Source organism: Salvia splendens, chromosome 4, assembly GCF_004379255.2.
Source record: "Salvia splendens isolate huo1 chromosome 4, SspV2, whole genome shotgun sequence".
In the NCBI taxonomy this organism is placed as follows: Eukaryota; Viridiplantae; Streptophyta; class Magnoliopsida; order Lamiales; family Lamiaceae; genus Salvia; species Salvia splendens.
In genome coordinates, this window is record NC_056035.1 from 31,781,886 (window position 1) to 31,797,872 (window position 15,987).

Consider the following 15,987-nt stretch of genomic DNA (forward strand, 5'->3'; position numbering starts at 1 on the left):
TGATTGATGCTAAAAAGAGTTGATTATGAGTGTGTGTGTGTGTGTCTCTGTGTGATTGTGATTCTGGTGAATAGAATCAAGGACGTGAAACATATATATAGGTGCTAATTACGGTTGGCAATAAATTTCATGTATAGTATAGATGTAATATATAGTGTGTGGAATATAATTTTATACGGGAACTAGCTATTGGAATCTTGAATGGTGAGATTCCATTTCACTATAAAATCATGCACTCTTTTTGGGCGAAATACTTGATGTACTAATTAATTACTGCTAAAGAGAAAATTCCCTTCTTTGTATAATTTCCTTTATGCTTAATATCGATATCTTGCAATATAAATTTATACTTACTATATTATTTGCAACAAAATTAATCTAATAGTACAACTTTGTATTTATTCTCATAATAGTAGTATACTCATGAAGTAGTAATTGCTAAAACCTTATGCCTTGCTCAAAAAACAAAATTCAAAATTGAAAAAGTGTTAAAATATTAAATTTCTTGGAAATCTCTATTTAAGCATTTAAGCTTGCTTAAGTTATATGAGTAGCTTCCTAATCCTAGCTTCATTGGTATAAATTAACTCTGCGTCTCGTGAACTTCACGATTATTGAAAAGAAGAATCATAAAAAAGATACTCCTATTAGAATTAGTATTTTGTATAGGAAATTGTTTGAGGAGTTACTATATTAAATGATGTATAGCAAATTGTATAATTCAATCTTCTCCAAAGTACTATGATCAGCTTTCACTATGGTCAGCTTTCACTTGGGCGTGAAATTTGTTTGGAAACAATGTTGTTTTAAGCATACAAATCGACTACTTTTAGGGATGCTTCATTGTCCGTGGTCGAGCTAGATTTTACTATAATCAATAATTTCATCTAGCTAGATTTTTGTACAATAAAACATTGTTAAAAGCATCTTTTTAAAACAATATCATCTTCATGGCTCTGAGCTCGACACGATTTTACAAAGTACAATACTAGCTATATGAGCATATTTTTGGAACAATATCATTTTTGGAAGTTAAGATGACGACAACTGTGGATATATACAACCTTCGTCCCATATTAAATGTCACATTTTGTCATTTCGGTCCGTCCCATAATAATAGTCATATTTCCCTTTTACCATAAATAGTAAGTAGACCTCATATTCCACCAATCAATTCTACTCATATTTTATTATAAAACAAATTTATATAAGTGAGATCCATAGTCCACTAATTTATTCAACCCACTTTTCTTTACATTTCTTAAAACTCACGTTCACACCAAATGTGACACTTAATATAGGATGGAGCTAGTACTTGATTTCAAGAGTATCTATCTAGACATAACGCAATAGAAAATAAGAATGTTAATTTGGAACTTTGAAATGCACTAGTTAACTATATTTGGGAATACAAATTTCGAGTTTAGAATTGTGGTAGTATGTTTTGGTATTTTTTTTACGAGAGAAAATACATTCTCAAGCATGTAGCAGCGACAAGACAATACATCTCGTTTTTCCCTTCAATCCATCGTATTCACTCACTCTTTGCTTACTTCTCCATAATTGGAAATTTGATGCAATACTCGAGATCGTCACCATTGGATTTGAAGTTAATGTAGATAATGATAAGCTATGTTTATTATTTAGGGCAAATTGTATGGAAACTCATTGCCTTTTAAAATAGTTTGGTTTTTCTATGAATTTTAAATGTTGTTGAAAAGTCATGAATTTTACCGAACTATGTAAATTTCTCATCCGACTCAACCAGATAGATTTCCGAGACAAACTTATCCTATGTGACACGTCGGATGTGTGGGCAAAACTCCACTAATTCTTATTGTTTCTCTTTTATCTTTGCAATCTCTGATCCTGGACTTATTATAAACATACAAGTAGCACAAAGGAAAAACATACAAATTGAATTCAACAAATCGATAACTTACGAATCGAATTCGGCATTAAAGTAACATTAATTCCACTATTCGAATTGAATTCTAAATTTGTCATTTGCCAAGTCACGTTTTCGGCGCGTCACGTAGTATAACTTTGTGTCGGAAATCTATCGGGTCAGGTCAGATAGGAAATTTACACAGTCCAGTAAAATTTATGACTTTTTATGCAATATTTAAAATTCACAAGAAAAACCAAACTATTTTGAAATTTATGACTTTATAGGCAATTTGCCCATAAGGGAAAATTTGCACTAGTACATGTGCACACTTTACTCAATGCTTAATTTCTGATCAGTTACTTCTAATGATTATCAGAAAATAATTAAGGGGAAATTGTAATTAAAGTATCAACAGGCCTCAAACTAAGCCTCAATTTATTTCAAAAAGCAGAAAATAATTAAGGGGAAATTGTAATTAAAGTATCAACAGGCCTCATGGACTAAGCCTCAATTTATTTCAAAAAACAGGTCTAATAATTATGCCCATACACTCCCACGCCATTAGCCTTATTATACTCCCCATGTCCCCATTAATTATCCATTTTTGTCATTTTCATCCGTCCTTTATTAATTATGTATTTTCATTTTTATCATAAATGATAAGTAAGTCACATATTCCACTAATTCATTTAACTCACATTTTATTATAAAATTAATATATAAAAGTGAGACTGCTATTTCACTAACTTTTTTAATTCACTTTTTTTTATATATTTTTAAAAACTTGTATCGAAACTAAAGTGGATAATTATTGGGGAATAGGAGGATTTGTTCCATTCTTGATAGGCTAATAATTATATGCCGTGTAAAGAATAAATATATTTGCAAATTAATTGAATCCTAATCACCTTTTGATTACAAATTATGCCCATGCCGACTCTCTTTATACTACTACTCCATCGCACGTCATATAGATAACTTCCAACAATTATATATCCCAAAAATTCTCATACAAAACCCGTATACTGTTTTTTTTTATTAGTTGGCTTCAGCTACCACTCTTATCTTAATTAAATTGTTAGAACAAACTGAATAATTAATCACTTAAATTCAATACTGCCGATATATATGTCATTATCTTATAAGAGAAAATATTATGCTATATACCTCAATTAGCTATAAACACTACGAATGTTAGTATTTATTAGCTTTATTTATTTTATTTTATATATTTAATTAAATTCTATCAACTTAAAATTTATTATTGATTTTCAATTTTTATTACTTAGACCGTGATAATTTTACTTGATGGATATGGAGTAATGCATTTCAATTATTGTATTGTGTAATATTATATCAAATGAAAAAAGCACTAAAAACAAAAAAAAAAAACAAAAAACAGAGGATCTGCTTCACATATTGTTATAGGATCCTGTCTCCTTCAAATCGAGATCACAATAATGGATGAACATGTATATAAAACCATTTGTCGAGGTGAATAAATTAGATAATAACTGGGATTAACTACACAAGAAATATAATTACAAAGTTAGAAACATATTTGAAATATTAAGTGCTAAAAATGCTCAATTGCTCTGTAAAGTGATTGTGGTCCTCTGTTGTGGAATAATAAAACCAGAAAAGCAATGATCATAATCATTCCTGACCCGCAATTAAACAATAATAAATCCGTGAACTCAGCCTCACAGCTGTCTAATTCTATTAATTCCATAATCACTTCAATCCATTGCATCAGATCAGATTTAGCTACATAAAATATTTGACTTCATCTTTGAGAAATATGATCGACAAAATTGACTCTTTCACTGATTGATTTTTACTACAACAGGAGATTTGAAGTTAGAATTCCACTTCTTCATTTTAAGGCCATGTGAAATGATTTGAGGTTTTTCTTCTTTTTCATTAATGTTCCTTGTTGAAAAACAGACACATACTTTCACTAGTAAGCCATTTGAATAAGTGAAAAGGGAAAATAGACAGCAGACAAATAAATTCAAGATTTCTGTTTTCCAAGTTGGTATTCATTAACAACTTCATAATCAGTCTCAGATTTCTGCGAGCCTTCTGGGATTTCTTGTTTTGAATTTTCAGGTACTGTCTGATTCTTTAAATTCTCATCCGTAGTTGTGATTTCATTTGATCTGATGATGGGGTTTTTGGCAGATTCAGCTTGAAATACACTTGTTTTCCTTTAGTTGGGTGGAAATAGAAGCGAAAAATGGGTGTTGAATTGTTGGAGATTGGAGTTAAAGTGAGGAAAGGTGCGATTTTTACAATCAGGGGGTGCTTTAAAACAGTTTGGAGTCATCCATTTCTTGTGGGCATGCTGTGTTTCTTGATATATTTGTACAGATCATCTCCTTTGATTTTTCAATTATTGGTGTCTGCATCTCCTATCCTTGTGTGCACTGCTGTTTTGCTTGGAACCCTTTTAAGTTTCGGGCAACCAAATATACCCGAAATCGAAGTAGAAGAGAAGACAACTGTAGAGGCTCTGTCGATTAAGAGTCGTGTTTTGGGTGATGCTGCTGTTGTTGAGGGAAATGAGAGCCACTTTGTTGAGAGATTTGATGAGAATATTAGGGAGGATTTGAATGATGCTGCCCCGCTGATTGAGGAAAGATCGCGGAGAAGTGAGGCGAGTGATGGTGAGGAGAGGAGAAGGAAGAGAGAGTTGGGTGAGTCGAGGTATAAGGAGAAAGATGAGTGGATTGAAGACAGGCTCGTCAATGGGGATGCAAAGGTGAATGGTGAAGTTATTGAATCAGATGATGACAAATCAGAAGCAGATTCTTTCGATTCCGAAAAGGTGAATGTGGATTCTCTGGATTCACCCCCTCCCTCTCCTTGGGCACAAGTCGAGGAGCGGGAGGAGGAACAAGAGGAAGAATCAGTGAAGGAGCAAGATGAGGATGAGGAGGAGGGCTCGGATTCTGGGTCTGATTGCGCTGAGAGCTCCTCTCCTGACGCCTCAATGGCTGACATAATCCCGATGCTTGATGAGCTCCATCCGTTGCTGGATGAGGAGGGCAGCCCTCAAAATGCTCGTCTCTCCCGTAGTAGCTCAGATGTAGCATCGGAAAAGTCACTAAAATCGTGTCATCAGACGGATGATGAGTATGAGAATCATGAGCACTTGGAAGCTGGTGATGATGAAAATGAAGACGGCGAAGATGAAGAAGATGCACAAGGAGATAAGGATGAGGAGACCAAATCCGTCATTACATGGACAGAGCAGGACCAGAAGAATCTCATGGATCTTGGAAGCTCTGAGATAGAGAGAAACCAACGTTTGGAGAATCTGATTTTGAGGAGGAGAGCAAGGAAAAACACAAGTGCGAGCTTGTTTGCAGAGAGGAATTTGATAGACTTGGAGAGTACCGATCTCCCTTTTAACATTGCTCCAATTTCGACGAGACGACAGAATCCGTTTGATCTCCCTCAAGATTCTTATGACGATTCAGGACTGCCTCCCATTCCTGGTTCAGCTCCCTCTGTTATGTTACAAAGGCGGAACCCTTTCGACATTCCTTATGACTCAAGCGAGGAGAAGCCTGACCTTAAGGGAGATGTGTTTCAAGAGGAGTTCACATCCGAACCCAGAGAGCCGTTTTTTCGCAGACACGAGAGCTTTAATGTCAGACCTTCGATGTTTGCACCTAAGAGGCAAGATTCCAGGATGAGGCCTTACTTTGTTCCCGAGAGAACAATCTCCGAAGAATCGAGCAGTTCTCTGTTTCAGAGACAGTTGAGTGGACTTAGTGACTCGAAGGGGAGCTCCATACCCGAAACGGAATCAATCACTTCAGTTGAGGATATGGAGGACAAGAAGCTTCCAGAAACAGATTGTCTGCCAGAAAGAGAGGTTGTTGAACAAGCAGGAGATGCCGTTGAGGAGGAGGGCCCTTCTCGTGATCCAGAGCTGATTAGCCTACAGGAGGTAGACACTGAAGAATTGATCTCCAAAATGGAGAGTGTTGCCGAGCATATCGGGCATGGAAGTCAATCTTCAGAAGACGAAGATAGTCTAGAGTTAGACCATTGCGAGAAGAGAGAAGTGCAAGTTGGAGAATCTCAATTGGAGGATGTAACCTATTGCTACGAGCAAGGAAGTGCATCCCAATGCACGGAAGATCAGGGTTTTGTACATGGTTCAACCGTGGAAGCTGTTGAGTCAAGATACAATAGAGATTCAAGCTCCTCATCACTTTCAGAAGTGAGTGAGAGGGTCTTCATTGATACAGAAGGTGAAGGGCTATCAATGGTGGAGGGAAACAGAGATGTTGAAGAACCAAGCGTCTCGAGCCAAACTTCTTTAGGAAGTAGCGATCTGAATATCACAAGTGCATTGGCTATCGACATAACACAACGGGCACCTGTTTACGATTCCAGCCCCCGAGGACTCGGTCAGAATACATCATCTTCCTCCGTTTCTTGTGATGTGCTTCCCGTATCTGAAGGGAGTCGTCGGGATATCGAGACAGACATCGAGACGTTGCCTGATTCGTCAATTTCCCAATTAGTAGCAGGTGAATCTATGCCAGTTGATTTCGTTGATATAAGAGATCATGAAAATGCAAACACTGATTTAAGGCGAAGTTCTTCATCCACGTCTTCTGCTTCGATGGAGGAACATCTCATGGAGAATCATATATTGGATGAAGTTTCAGTCTCCGCTGATGATAAAACTATTCATGGCCTAGTTGGAGTCAATGAGTCACAACTTGAAGATCCGTCGAGAACAGAAAGTTCAATCTCCGTTGATTCCTCTGCTGGTATTCAACATGACACCGACGAAAATTTAATCTCTATGATTCCATCTGAAGGAAACACATCTCTCTTTTATGAGAGTGCTATCCAAGAGCCAGATTTCAACTATCTCAATGAAGTGCAAGTAAGTTATACTCTACTTTTTTTCACGAAAATTAGTTTCTTATTTGTATAGTTTTCTGGTTGAACTGCAATATGGAGAACTATAACATGCATATGTTGTCCAAAGAGTATCTTCCCTTCAAGGTGTCATGTTTAAGGTGTTGATTATGATTTAAAATGGTTCCTCGAATTTGGTTGGGCTTCATATTACTTTTTTTCGTTTTTTCGATATTAACATAAGTATGCTCATGTTTAGAAATAAACCAACACTCTTCTTGGATAAGAAAATGCAGGCATTGAGCACCCAAGTTGAGTCATTTTCGGATGATCAAATTACACAAAATGATTTGAACATGCCCGATGCCCAAGAGCATGACCACTACATCAACTCTCCATCAAGTCCTAAATTTGTTTCTGTTCTGCCAAGTGCCATAGGGACAGATAGTTCTCGTTTTGATGAGCGGACAGTGGTGGAAGAAGCAGACAAGATTGTGGAAATTGATAAAGGGATTTTGTGCGAGTTGGATAATGTTGGGGACTTTAGTATTGGACACTTGGGATCTGGCACGGGCGACTTAGAAAAGCGTGTAGATTCTGTTGGAGAAGAATCTTTGTCTTCAACACATCGTGAGGTTCACGCGGTTGAAGTGAACAAAATGGAACGTTTTCTTCTTTCAGAGGAATCAAGGGATGTTCGTGAACTGGACGCAGAGATACAAACAAGTAGAGCTGAAAATATTGAGATCTCGAAGGTCGTTGAAAATGACCATGATTCTCTTCATCAGGAAACATCCGATGAGGGAACACTGTCCGCAGAGAATGAATTCCTGTCTGGTAATTCGTCTGTGAATCACAATCACAAAGATGCTTTTTCCCGGATACCTGAAATGGAAGTGCAATCTGTAGAAAATGTTGGCGCTGTTTCCACGAAGGCTGAATTGGCATCAGTGGAAACTGAAGTCATGGTGGAAGTTGCTGAGATGTCCTGTCAAGGTCAACTTGATACAGATACCAGCTCTGCGATTCCTGAAATCGAAGCTAGTTCCATTGAAGATATTGATCTAGCCTTCAAGCAAACCAGTTCTAAAGAGCACGTTGTTTTGGATCCACCTCAAGCTGAGCTTCAGAATCATGAAGATACTGCTTCTGCAATATCTGAATCTAAATCACTATCCGCAGATGACATTGATGCTGCTCCTACTAAAACTGAATCCACGTCTGTGGAAACTGAAACCATAGGAGTTTCTCGGACATCCAGCTCTGAGATGACTGTAGTTGAAGCTAGTACAGTCGAAGATATTGAATTGTCATTTACGCAAATGAGTTCCGAGGAACCTCGAGTTTTTGAACCCGTTGACGAAGATACCCCTTCTCTGATTCCTGAACTTGAAGCTAGAAAAGTCGAAGGGGTTGATCTTGCGTCCAAGAAAATCAGTTCTGTGGAAATCGAGAAGCATGTTTTTCTAGAAGCTGAACTTCACGATCGTGAAGATACACCGGAACAGGAAGTCCTATTGGCAGAAGATGTTCCCAAGCATACTGAATTGGCTTCTGTTGAAACTGAAGTCGTCATGGAAAGTGCTGATGTATCCACTCAAAGTCGAGTCCACGCAGAGGACACTCTTGAATTTACTGAAATTGAAGCTAGTAAAGTTGAAGAAATGGATCTGGAATTTGAGCAGATCATTTCTAAGGCGATTGAGAAACCGGCTGATTTGGAGCCAGTGGATACAAATTCTACTTCTGGGATGCCTGAAATTGAAGCTGGTTCAGTCGAAGCTATTCATCAGGCATTCCAGCATATCGGTTCCAACAAGATCAATGAGTGTGATGTTGGGGAAACCATAACCGAGGATACAGCACCACCCAGGGATGCGAGTGAGCCAGTATCCACTAATGAGGCATCACAAATGGCTGATAGAAAAACAGCCGTAGCTGATTGCGCTCTGCCACTTGTTGAATCTAGAGAAACGCAAGGAGCCTCTTCTGAACTGCATGTTGCTGAAGTTTTTCCTTTGGAGAGTAAGGCTCTTCCTTCAACTCAAGTGTCAGATGGTGAAACGAGAGAACAGCTAAAGCTAAAGTCGAATGATGAATCATTTGAAGTCAACGTTGATGATAAGGTAGGACCCTCTGAAAACAAGTCTGGCCTTAGCAGTGTCTTTGAGGGCGAAAAGCCAAACCACGACGATGAAGCAGTTACAGACTTGCATTCTCCATCTTCTGGTAAAGGAAAAAGTAAACTATCTAGAAGCTCAAGTTCCAGTTCCAGCTCCAGCTCTAGCTCCGACTCAAGCTCGGGTGATACCGACAGAGTATAGGAGGCCAGGTGGGGGAAAGAGAAGTGTGTTGTCTGTGTTTGAATGTATGCAATTTTCGCTGCACAATAAGACGGGGTTCTTTTGTTCTGCAGCAAGATGGTTTCTTCAAGAATGAGTTATTTATTTGATTTCTTGAAGTTTTTGAGGTTTCTCCTTTTGGTCTTTTTATCTTAGTGTTTCTTGTGAGGACTGTTTTGAGTTGAAAATTTGTCTTGAACTATCTTAATCATGTAGTGTGTACTGTAAAATATGTGCAGACTTTAAAGATTGTTGATTATCTGAGGGGAAAGGGTTCGTTTCGTGAGTAATTATGTAAGTTTGATTATCTGCCTATTGTTGCTACCAGCATCGATTTTTGGGCTATGTACCTTAATACTATATGGAAAGAAAGAGATTCAAATATAAACAAGCTTACAAGACTTCTGCATTTTACCAATTCCAAATAAATAAATTCCAATTACAGATATTCACCTACAATGGAAAACATAAACAAGCTTACAAGACTAGGCATCTTACCAAACACACTCCAACTTAATACATTTAAGAAGGAAAAGGCACCAATTAGGACAACGATATGTTATTGCAAACTTCTGTATCTCGTGCCAGTCGATTAAGAGCAGTTTGTGTCGTAACTTGCAAGTCCCTGCAGCTCTGGACCCTCGAGTCGAGGATTGTTCTCAAAGCTGCAAACACAAAGGAGAAGTCACCAAACCTAATTGATGAAGAAAGTGAGAACGATCACAATTGCAACACCAAATTTTCCACCTTTTGATCTCCTAGACTGACATTTTACCAAGCCAATAAGATAAAAATCAAATCTCAGTGCTTAGCGTTACTGATTTGTTCAATCAGCAGAAGATCCTAAGTGTAGAGAATATTGAAGCCATTTATCCATAATTCCAACTCTCATTAGATGCAATATTATGGTACTTTATAAACAGTTGAAGCTGTGATGATAATTAAATTCAGCATAAAGCCGTAGATAAAACAAATAAAAAGAGTTGAAATTGGTGTCCAAGACTCGAAGAATTTACTTGTTTAAAGGGATGTGCTCAAATGGATCATTGGAAGGTATTGTACCACACAAATTGTTATTGGAGACATCTCTACAAAATCAAATGAAAATATCAGTAATGCTCTCACACAATACAGCTAGAAACATACTAGAAGAACTAAGTACTAGTCAGATTAGCAACACTTACACAACTTTCAATGTATGTATACCAGCAAGTGTCCTTGGGATTGGTCCACGTAGTTGATTATCATTAAGACGTCTGGGAGAGAGATGAAAAGGTTATATTTGTAATGAAGTGTTGACTCTGAAAATTTACATTTGCATCACATTCAGGGAAGAGAAGTAATAGTAGTACTATAATAAAGGGAAAATTGTTAGCTTCGATTGAAATGTAATTTGCACAAATACATGAACCACAGATGACAGAACCAGTAAATGAAGTAAACATTGAATGAGCAGTGAGCACCATGAGTGTTTTGATCAAAAAAGGTTAACAAAATCATCGAAAATGAAAAATGTATATATCAATGTCAAGATTGTGAAGACTCACAGAAAGACGAGGGATTTCAGATTTCCCAGGGATGGAGGGATTTTCCCTGAGATATTATTGTTGTATAGATCCAAACTTATTAAACTCTTCAAGTTACCCAGTTCGTCAGGAATTGCCCCTTGGATGTTATTTTTGTACAGTTCCCTATATGAAAAGGTCAGTAGTCATTAGGCTACAATAACAGAGATGGTAGGCGGCAAAGCAAATCTAATGTTTTTTTAATAGACATGGTTGTGAAGAAAGGAAATACAACATAACCATGGATTATGGGCATGCAACTTTATGCAGAATCAAGGAAAAGAAAAGGTGCATCTGTCAATTGGAAATAAAAGTACTAATGTTACATGATACTCACAGATATTGGAGATATTCAAGTTTCCCGAGCTCAGGTACAAGATGACCAGACAACTTTGAGTTGCCAAGATCCCTATCCAAGTGATAACCACAATCACCGGAATGCACACAAAGAGAGTTCCAAATATGATGGCGAAAGAGAGGAAAGTCAAACCACAAACAAAAAAGAGAACAATATGTCACTGTCAGAGCGTCAGTCAACTTCAGTACCATGTAACTGGAATGAATGAATTAGCTCAAGTTGAGACTCTAATTCATCTCAATAACTCCAAAACACTTTATGAATAGTTTAGTGCCCTATGTTAAATTTTGCCAATCATTAGGATTCATCCAAGTATTGAAAATATTTGAGATTCTTAACTCCAAATCCGCCGTGAAATCTTAACATGTACGACAAGAACAGAATTCGTTAGTTAGAAAACTATGTATATAATCACACGATCACCTAAGCCTCCAGACTAAACCTTTCTTCAACACACCAGTGACCCAACCACATCCCACTCAGAAGAGCCCCTAAATCAACGACAAATTAATAGCTCAACATGTGCTCTACCTTCACACCAAATACTATGTAAAGCATGAGTGTTTTGTTTTCTCATCATTAGAAACATACAATCAAATAAAACATCACTGAATTCAATCAACAGAACTAGTATTCCTTGAGAAACAATGAGACAAGTTTAGAACTTCATCAAGCGAAAAATCACACAAATTATCTCATTCCCTAAAACAAGAAAAACTTCATCATGCAAAACAAACAGGGGAAATACTAAGTAGGAGATGACCATATTGAAACCAGAAAAAAAACAAACAAGCGGCGGAATTCACTTTCAAGCTAGGGCTCGTCAATAACAATCCCCAAAATTAAAAATTGAGTAACTAAAGCATGAAGTAAGAAAAACCGCAACAGCTTCCACCATGTATTCACAAAATGAAGAGGCAAACAACACAGAGCTACTAATCCAGCAAACACGTAGCAGAAAAGGGCGAAAATAAAGAAGAAAGTGATAGAGACATTTGATGAAATGAAAGAGATAGATAGGTACAGGCGAGTGACGCGGTTGTCCTGGTTGCAGGTGATGTGGAACCAGGTGCAGGGATTGACAAGGTTGGGATCCCAGCTCTGAAGCACGTTGTCCGGGTCGGTCAAGGTCCGGCGAAGTGTGTGGAGAGCGTCACCCTCCGAGTTGCAATGAGCTTTCGGCAAAAGCAGCGAGGAAGACACAGCAGCTAAGACCAGAAATACCAGTAAATCTCCTCTTCCGGCCATAGCTGTCGCCCTCGGTGTTCTGTGTCTTTCAATCTTCTTTGATGGATACAAAATTGATAGTGGAGAATCGGTTTTTTAAATTATTTGATCAGATTATTCTTAAATCCTCATACTCATGCTCCACTGAGATTAGAGATTTGACTTAGTCACGCAAAAATTTAGTTAACACTATTCATTGAAGGGGATTTTTGCCTTATTTTCTAAATTTCTCTTCTTTTCTTATTCTTTTTTTCTCATAAGATACAATGATAAATGAATTGATCAGATTACTGACGAAAGATTTCATGTATGGACAAAAAACAACAAGAAAAGAATAAACGAACAGGAAAAAAATAAGATAAGAATATAACAAAAAAAATAACAAGAAAAGAATAAATGAACAGGAAAAAAAATAAGAAAAGGATATAAACTAAAATCTCTCCGATAATTTGGTCAATTCATGTATTTTGTGAGGGAAGAGAATAAAAAAATAGGAGAAAAAGACAACAATCCCCCAAAATAAATGTTTAGGTGCCTTAATCCCATATTCCGAAAGATGTGCGAATTTCATCTCTAAAACTGAAAGGCCTTCCAATTTACTCCAAACTCTAAAATCTCTCTTCAATCGTTCCTCTCCCCCATCCTCTCTCTCTCTCCATCACCACTCGTCTGAGAGCATCCACATCGGTGCTCAATGTTAAGAGCAGGTGTCGTGCCGCCGGCGCGGCGAGTACCCTACCTGCCGCGTGCTCTTACCGACGGCACGACCCTGCTCTTAGCATAGAGCACCGCCATACCGAAGAGCAGGTTGACGTGTCCCTCTGTGATTTGCCATTGTTGGCTATTTTTCATTTTTTTTATTTCAAAAAATATAAAAAAATCAAATTTAAATTAAAAAAAATATTTTCCCTCTTCCCAATAAAATATATCCATTTTTTCTCCACTTTTAATTTATTTATCATTATTTTTACCCCAAAATTCACAGTTTCATCTATAAATACTCATATTTCCACGGATGTATTTTTAGGATTTAATTATGTAATTTTTAATTTATAGGATTTTAATTATGTAATTTTTAATTTTTAGGATTTTAAGTATGTAATTTTTTTTTCAGGATTTTAAGTATGTAATTTCTTTTTCAGGATTTTAATTATGTAATTTTTATTTTTATTTTTGTAATTTGTAATAGTAGTTCGGGTATTTTTAATTCATTTTAATATTGTGGAAATGTTTTTAGTAATTGAAGTTTTTAAATTGAATAATAGTATGGTGGGAACCTTGATGTAGGTGTTGTGCTCTTGCGGAAGAGCAGGGAGTAAAAAATGAATAAAAATGGGTTCGAGCCCACATTCATGCTCTTGCCTAAGAGCATGGATGTGGATGCTCTTAGTCTCACTTTCCCTCTCACCCTCCCTCGTCTCTTTCCTTCACCACTTCAACCTTCTCAAGACTTTTACCGGACAAAGCCAAAAAGTACGGCATTAGTGGTAAGTTCCATGGTCGTTGTATCTGCGCTAGGCAATTCTTCAGTGACTTTTTGGCTGATTCTAGGTGCAGACTTGTTGGGATTGGGATATGATGATAATGTGATCTTCATCCAGATTATGATTTTAAATTTTATGAGTTATGGTTTGTATTTAGGGATTTTGTTGATGGAACTCTCTTGGCAAACGAGTTAGGATTTTGATTTTGGCCAGTAATGGTTGTGTGCGAACGATAGTGGTGCTTTTCCATGGTCATCGTCGCTACCGTTTTCGTGTTGTGTATGTGAGGCAATGATGAACAAATGATATGATCATATTTGATCTTTTCCTTTGATGTCTGTTTTTTATTGGTTGCGCTTGACTTTTTTCTAGCGTGATTCTGGCAAAAAACCGGTCTCAATTATTGTTATTGGATTTTGGGTGTTGGTTCTTTCCTCTCTTAAGCCTGTTTACCGGCAAAATATTTGGCTGCAAAAGATGTATTTAATCTTATCTGTGTAATTATGTAATTCATATGTCCCTTAAAATGGTACTACCATTGTCTCAATTATTGAAGATGACTCACTTTTCTTTTTAATTTATCCGAATTAAGATGATTCAATACTAAAAATAGAAACATTTTATTCTATAGTATCTCTTATTTTACTCCCTCTACTTAACCACATAAAATAAAGCTACACTAAATCCCGTGCCGCCCAATAAAGGGTCATCTTCATTGGGACTGATGGAGTATTAATTATTTGTATTTTAGTCTGTCCCTTAAAATTATGAACTTTCTATTTCAAATTTATTTTTTCTTTCTAATAAGATGAAACCCATTCTCCACTAATAATAGTTCAATCACCATTTCTTTTGATTTTTCTTTACTTTATCAATCTATACATATATAAAAGGCGAGTTTTGACCTTAATTGTAAATATTTATAAGTTTTGGATTGTTTTGTAAATTTTAGATATTTTGATTAATTTATAAAGTAATTGTAAATATTTATAAGTTTTGGATTGTTTGTAAATTTTAGATATTTTGATTAATTTATAAAGTAATTGTAAATATTTATAAGTTTTGGATTGTTTTGTAAATTTTAGATATTTTGATTGATCTATAAGGCCATCCACAATGGCGCCTAGCGCACAGCCTAGCCGAGCCCCGGCGCTAGGCGGTCCGCTAGGAGAACCATTGTAACCGCCAAGCCGGTTTCCGGAAAAAAATCGCCTAGCGCTAGGCGATGTGTGGGCACTGGGCGATCCGCTCGGCGCCATTGCAGGCTCCGGATCTCCGAGCGCATCGCCCAGCGGATTTTTTAATTTTTTTTATTTAATGTTTTTTTTATGAAACTCATTCTTGGTTGTTTCTATTTTATAGAGACATCCGTGATTGTTTTATTTTTCATTTTCGATGTGGGACAAACTCATTCTTGGTTGTTTCTATTTTATAGAGACATCCGTGAATGTTTTATGTTCCACTTTCGATGTGGGACAAACTCATTCTTGGTTGTTTCTCTTTTATAGAGACATCCTTGAATGTTTTATGTTTCACTTTCGATGTGGGACAAACTCATTCTTGGTTGTTTCTCTTGTATAGAGACATCCTTGAATGTTTTATGTTCCACTTTCGATGTGGGACAAACTCATTCTTGGTTGTTTCTCTTTTATAGAGACATCCTTGAATGTTTTATGTTTCACTTTCGATGTGGGACAAACTCATTCTAGGTTGTTTCTCTTTTATAGAGACATCCTTGAATGTTTTATATTCCACTTTCGATGTGGGACAAACTCATTAATGAGGATGTTGTAATGTTATTTTAATTTTAATGAAGTATGTTTTTTTAATTAATGTACTTTTTAAAATTTTAATATTATTATTGAATTTTCCCGTATCTGTGTCGTAAATTTAATTCCGTACTTTGTGTGATTGTTAATTATTTGTTTTATATAATTTTGAGTGATGTGGCTAGGCTATGACTGAGCTATTTGCTTGTTTTGATGATGTGGCAGAAGGATTTTTAGTGTTGATGATATGGCAGGAGGAGTTTGTGGCTAGGCTATGGCTGGGCTATTGCTGAGCTATTCCTATGGTGGATGGCCTAAATTTATTCAAACGAACGGCTAATAATTATTATAGAAATGCAAATAAATGTAGCCACTAATTGTTAGTAATTCTTGTATTCATCTAATGAGCGTAGCGGAAATTGCAAACACGAATAACAGATCTAGATTCATAATCATATTGC

General features: G+C 36.6%; 2 protein-coding genes across 4 annotated transcripts; one reads left to right on the plus strand and one right to left on the minus strand.

Moving 5' to 3' along the window:
* Nucleotides 1–3,581: 3,581 nt before the first annotated feature.
* On the plus strand, nt 3,582–9,413 carry LOC121799457 (serine-rich adhesin for platelets-like). 2 transcript variants are annotated; one of them, XM_042198834.1, is made up of 3 exons: nt 3,582–4,003; nt 4,076–6,806; nt 7,069–9,413. In XM_042198834.1, the coding sequence occupies exons 2-3, from the start codon at nt 4,131–4,133 to the stop codon at nt 9,103–9,105; spliced, it is 4,713 nt and encodes a 1,570-aa protein (XP_042054768.1). In that variant the 5' UTR covers nt 3,582–4,003; nt 4,076–4,130; the 3' UTR covers nt 9,106–9,413. The 2 variants fall into 2 exon arrangements, with proteins under 2 accessions (XP_042054768.1, XP_042054770.1); XM_042198836.1 differs by having other exon boundaries at nt 3,583–4,003; nt 7,078–9,413.
* Nucleotides 9,414–9,507: 94 nt separating this feature from the next.
* Nucleotides 9,508–12,479, minus strand: LOC121799458 (leucine-rich repeat protein 1-like). Of its 2 annotated transcripts, XM_042198837.1 has the most exons (6): nt 12,071–12,469; nt 11,026–11,097; nt 10,671–10,814; nt 10,308–10,379; nt 10,140–10,211; nt 9,508–9,788 (listed from the first exon to the last, which is right to left on the minus strand). In XM_042198837.1, the coding sequence occupies exons 1-6, from the start codon at nt 12,292–12,294 to the stop codon at nt 9,716–9,718; spliced, it is 657 nt and encodes a 218-aa protein (XP_042054771.1). In that variant the 5' UTR covers nt 12,295–12,469; the 3' UTR covers nt 9,508–9,715. The 2 variants fall into 2 exon arrangements, with proteins under 2 accessions (XP_042054771.1, XP_042054772.1); XM_042198838.1 differs by lacking the exon at nt 10,140–10,211 and having other exon boundaries at nt 12,071–12,479.
* Between the last annotated feature and the right edge of the window lie 3,508 nt (nt 12,480–15,987).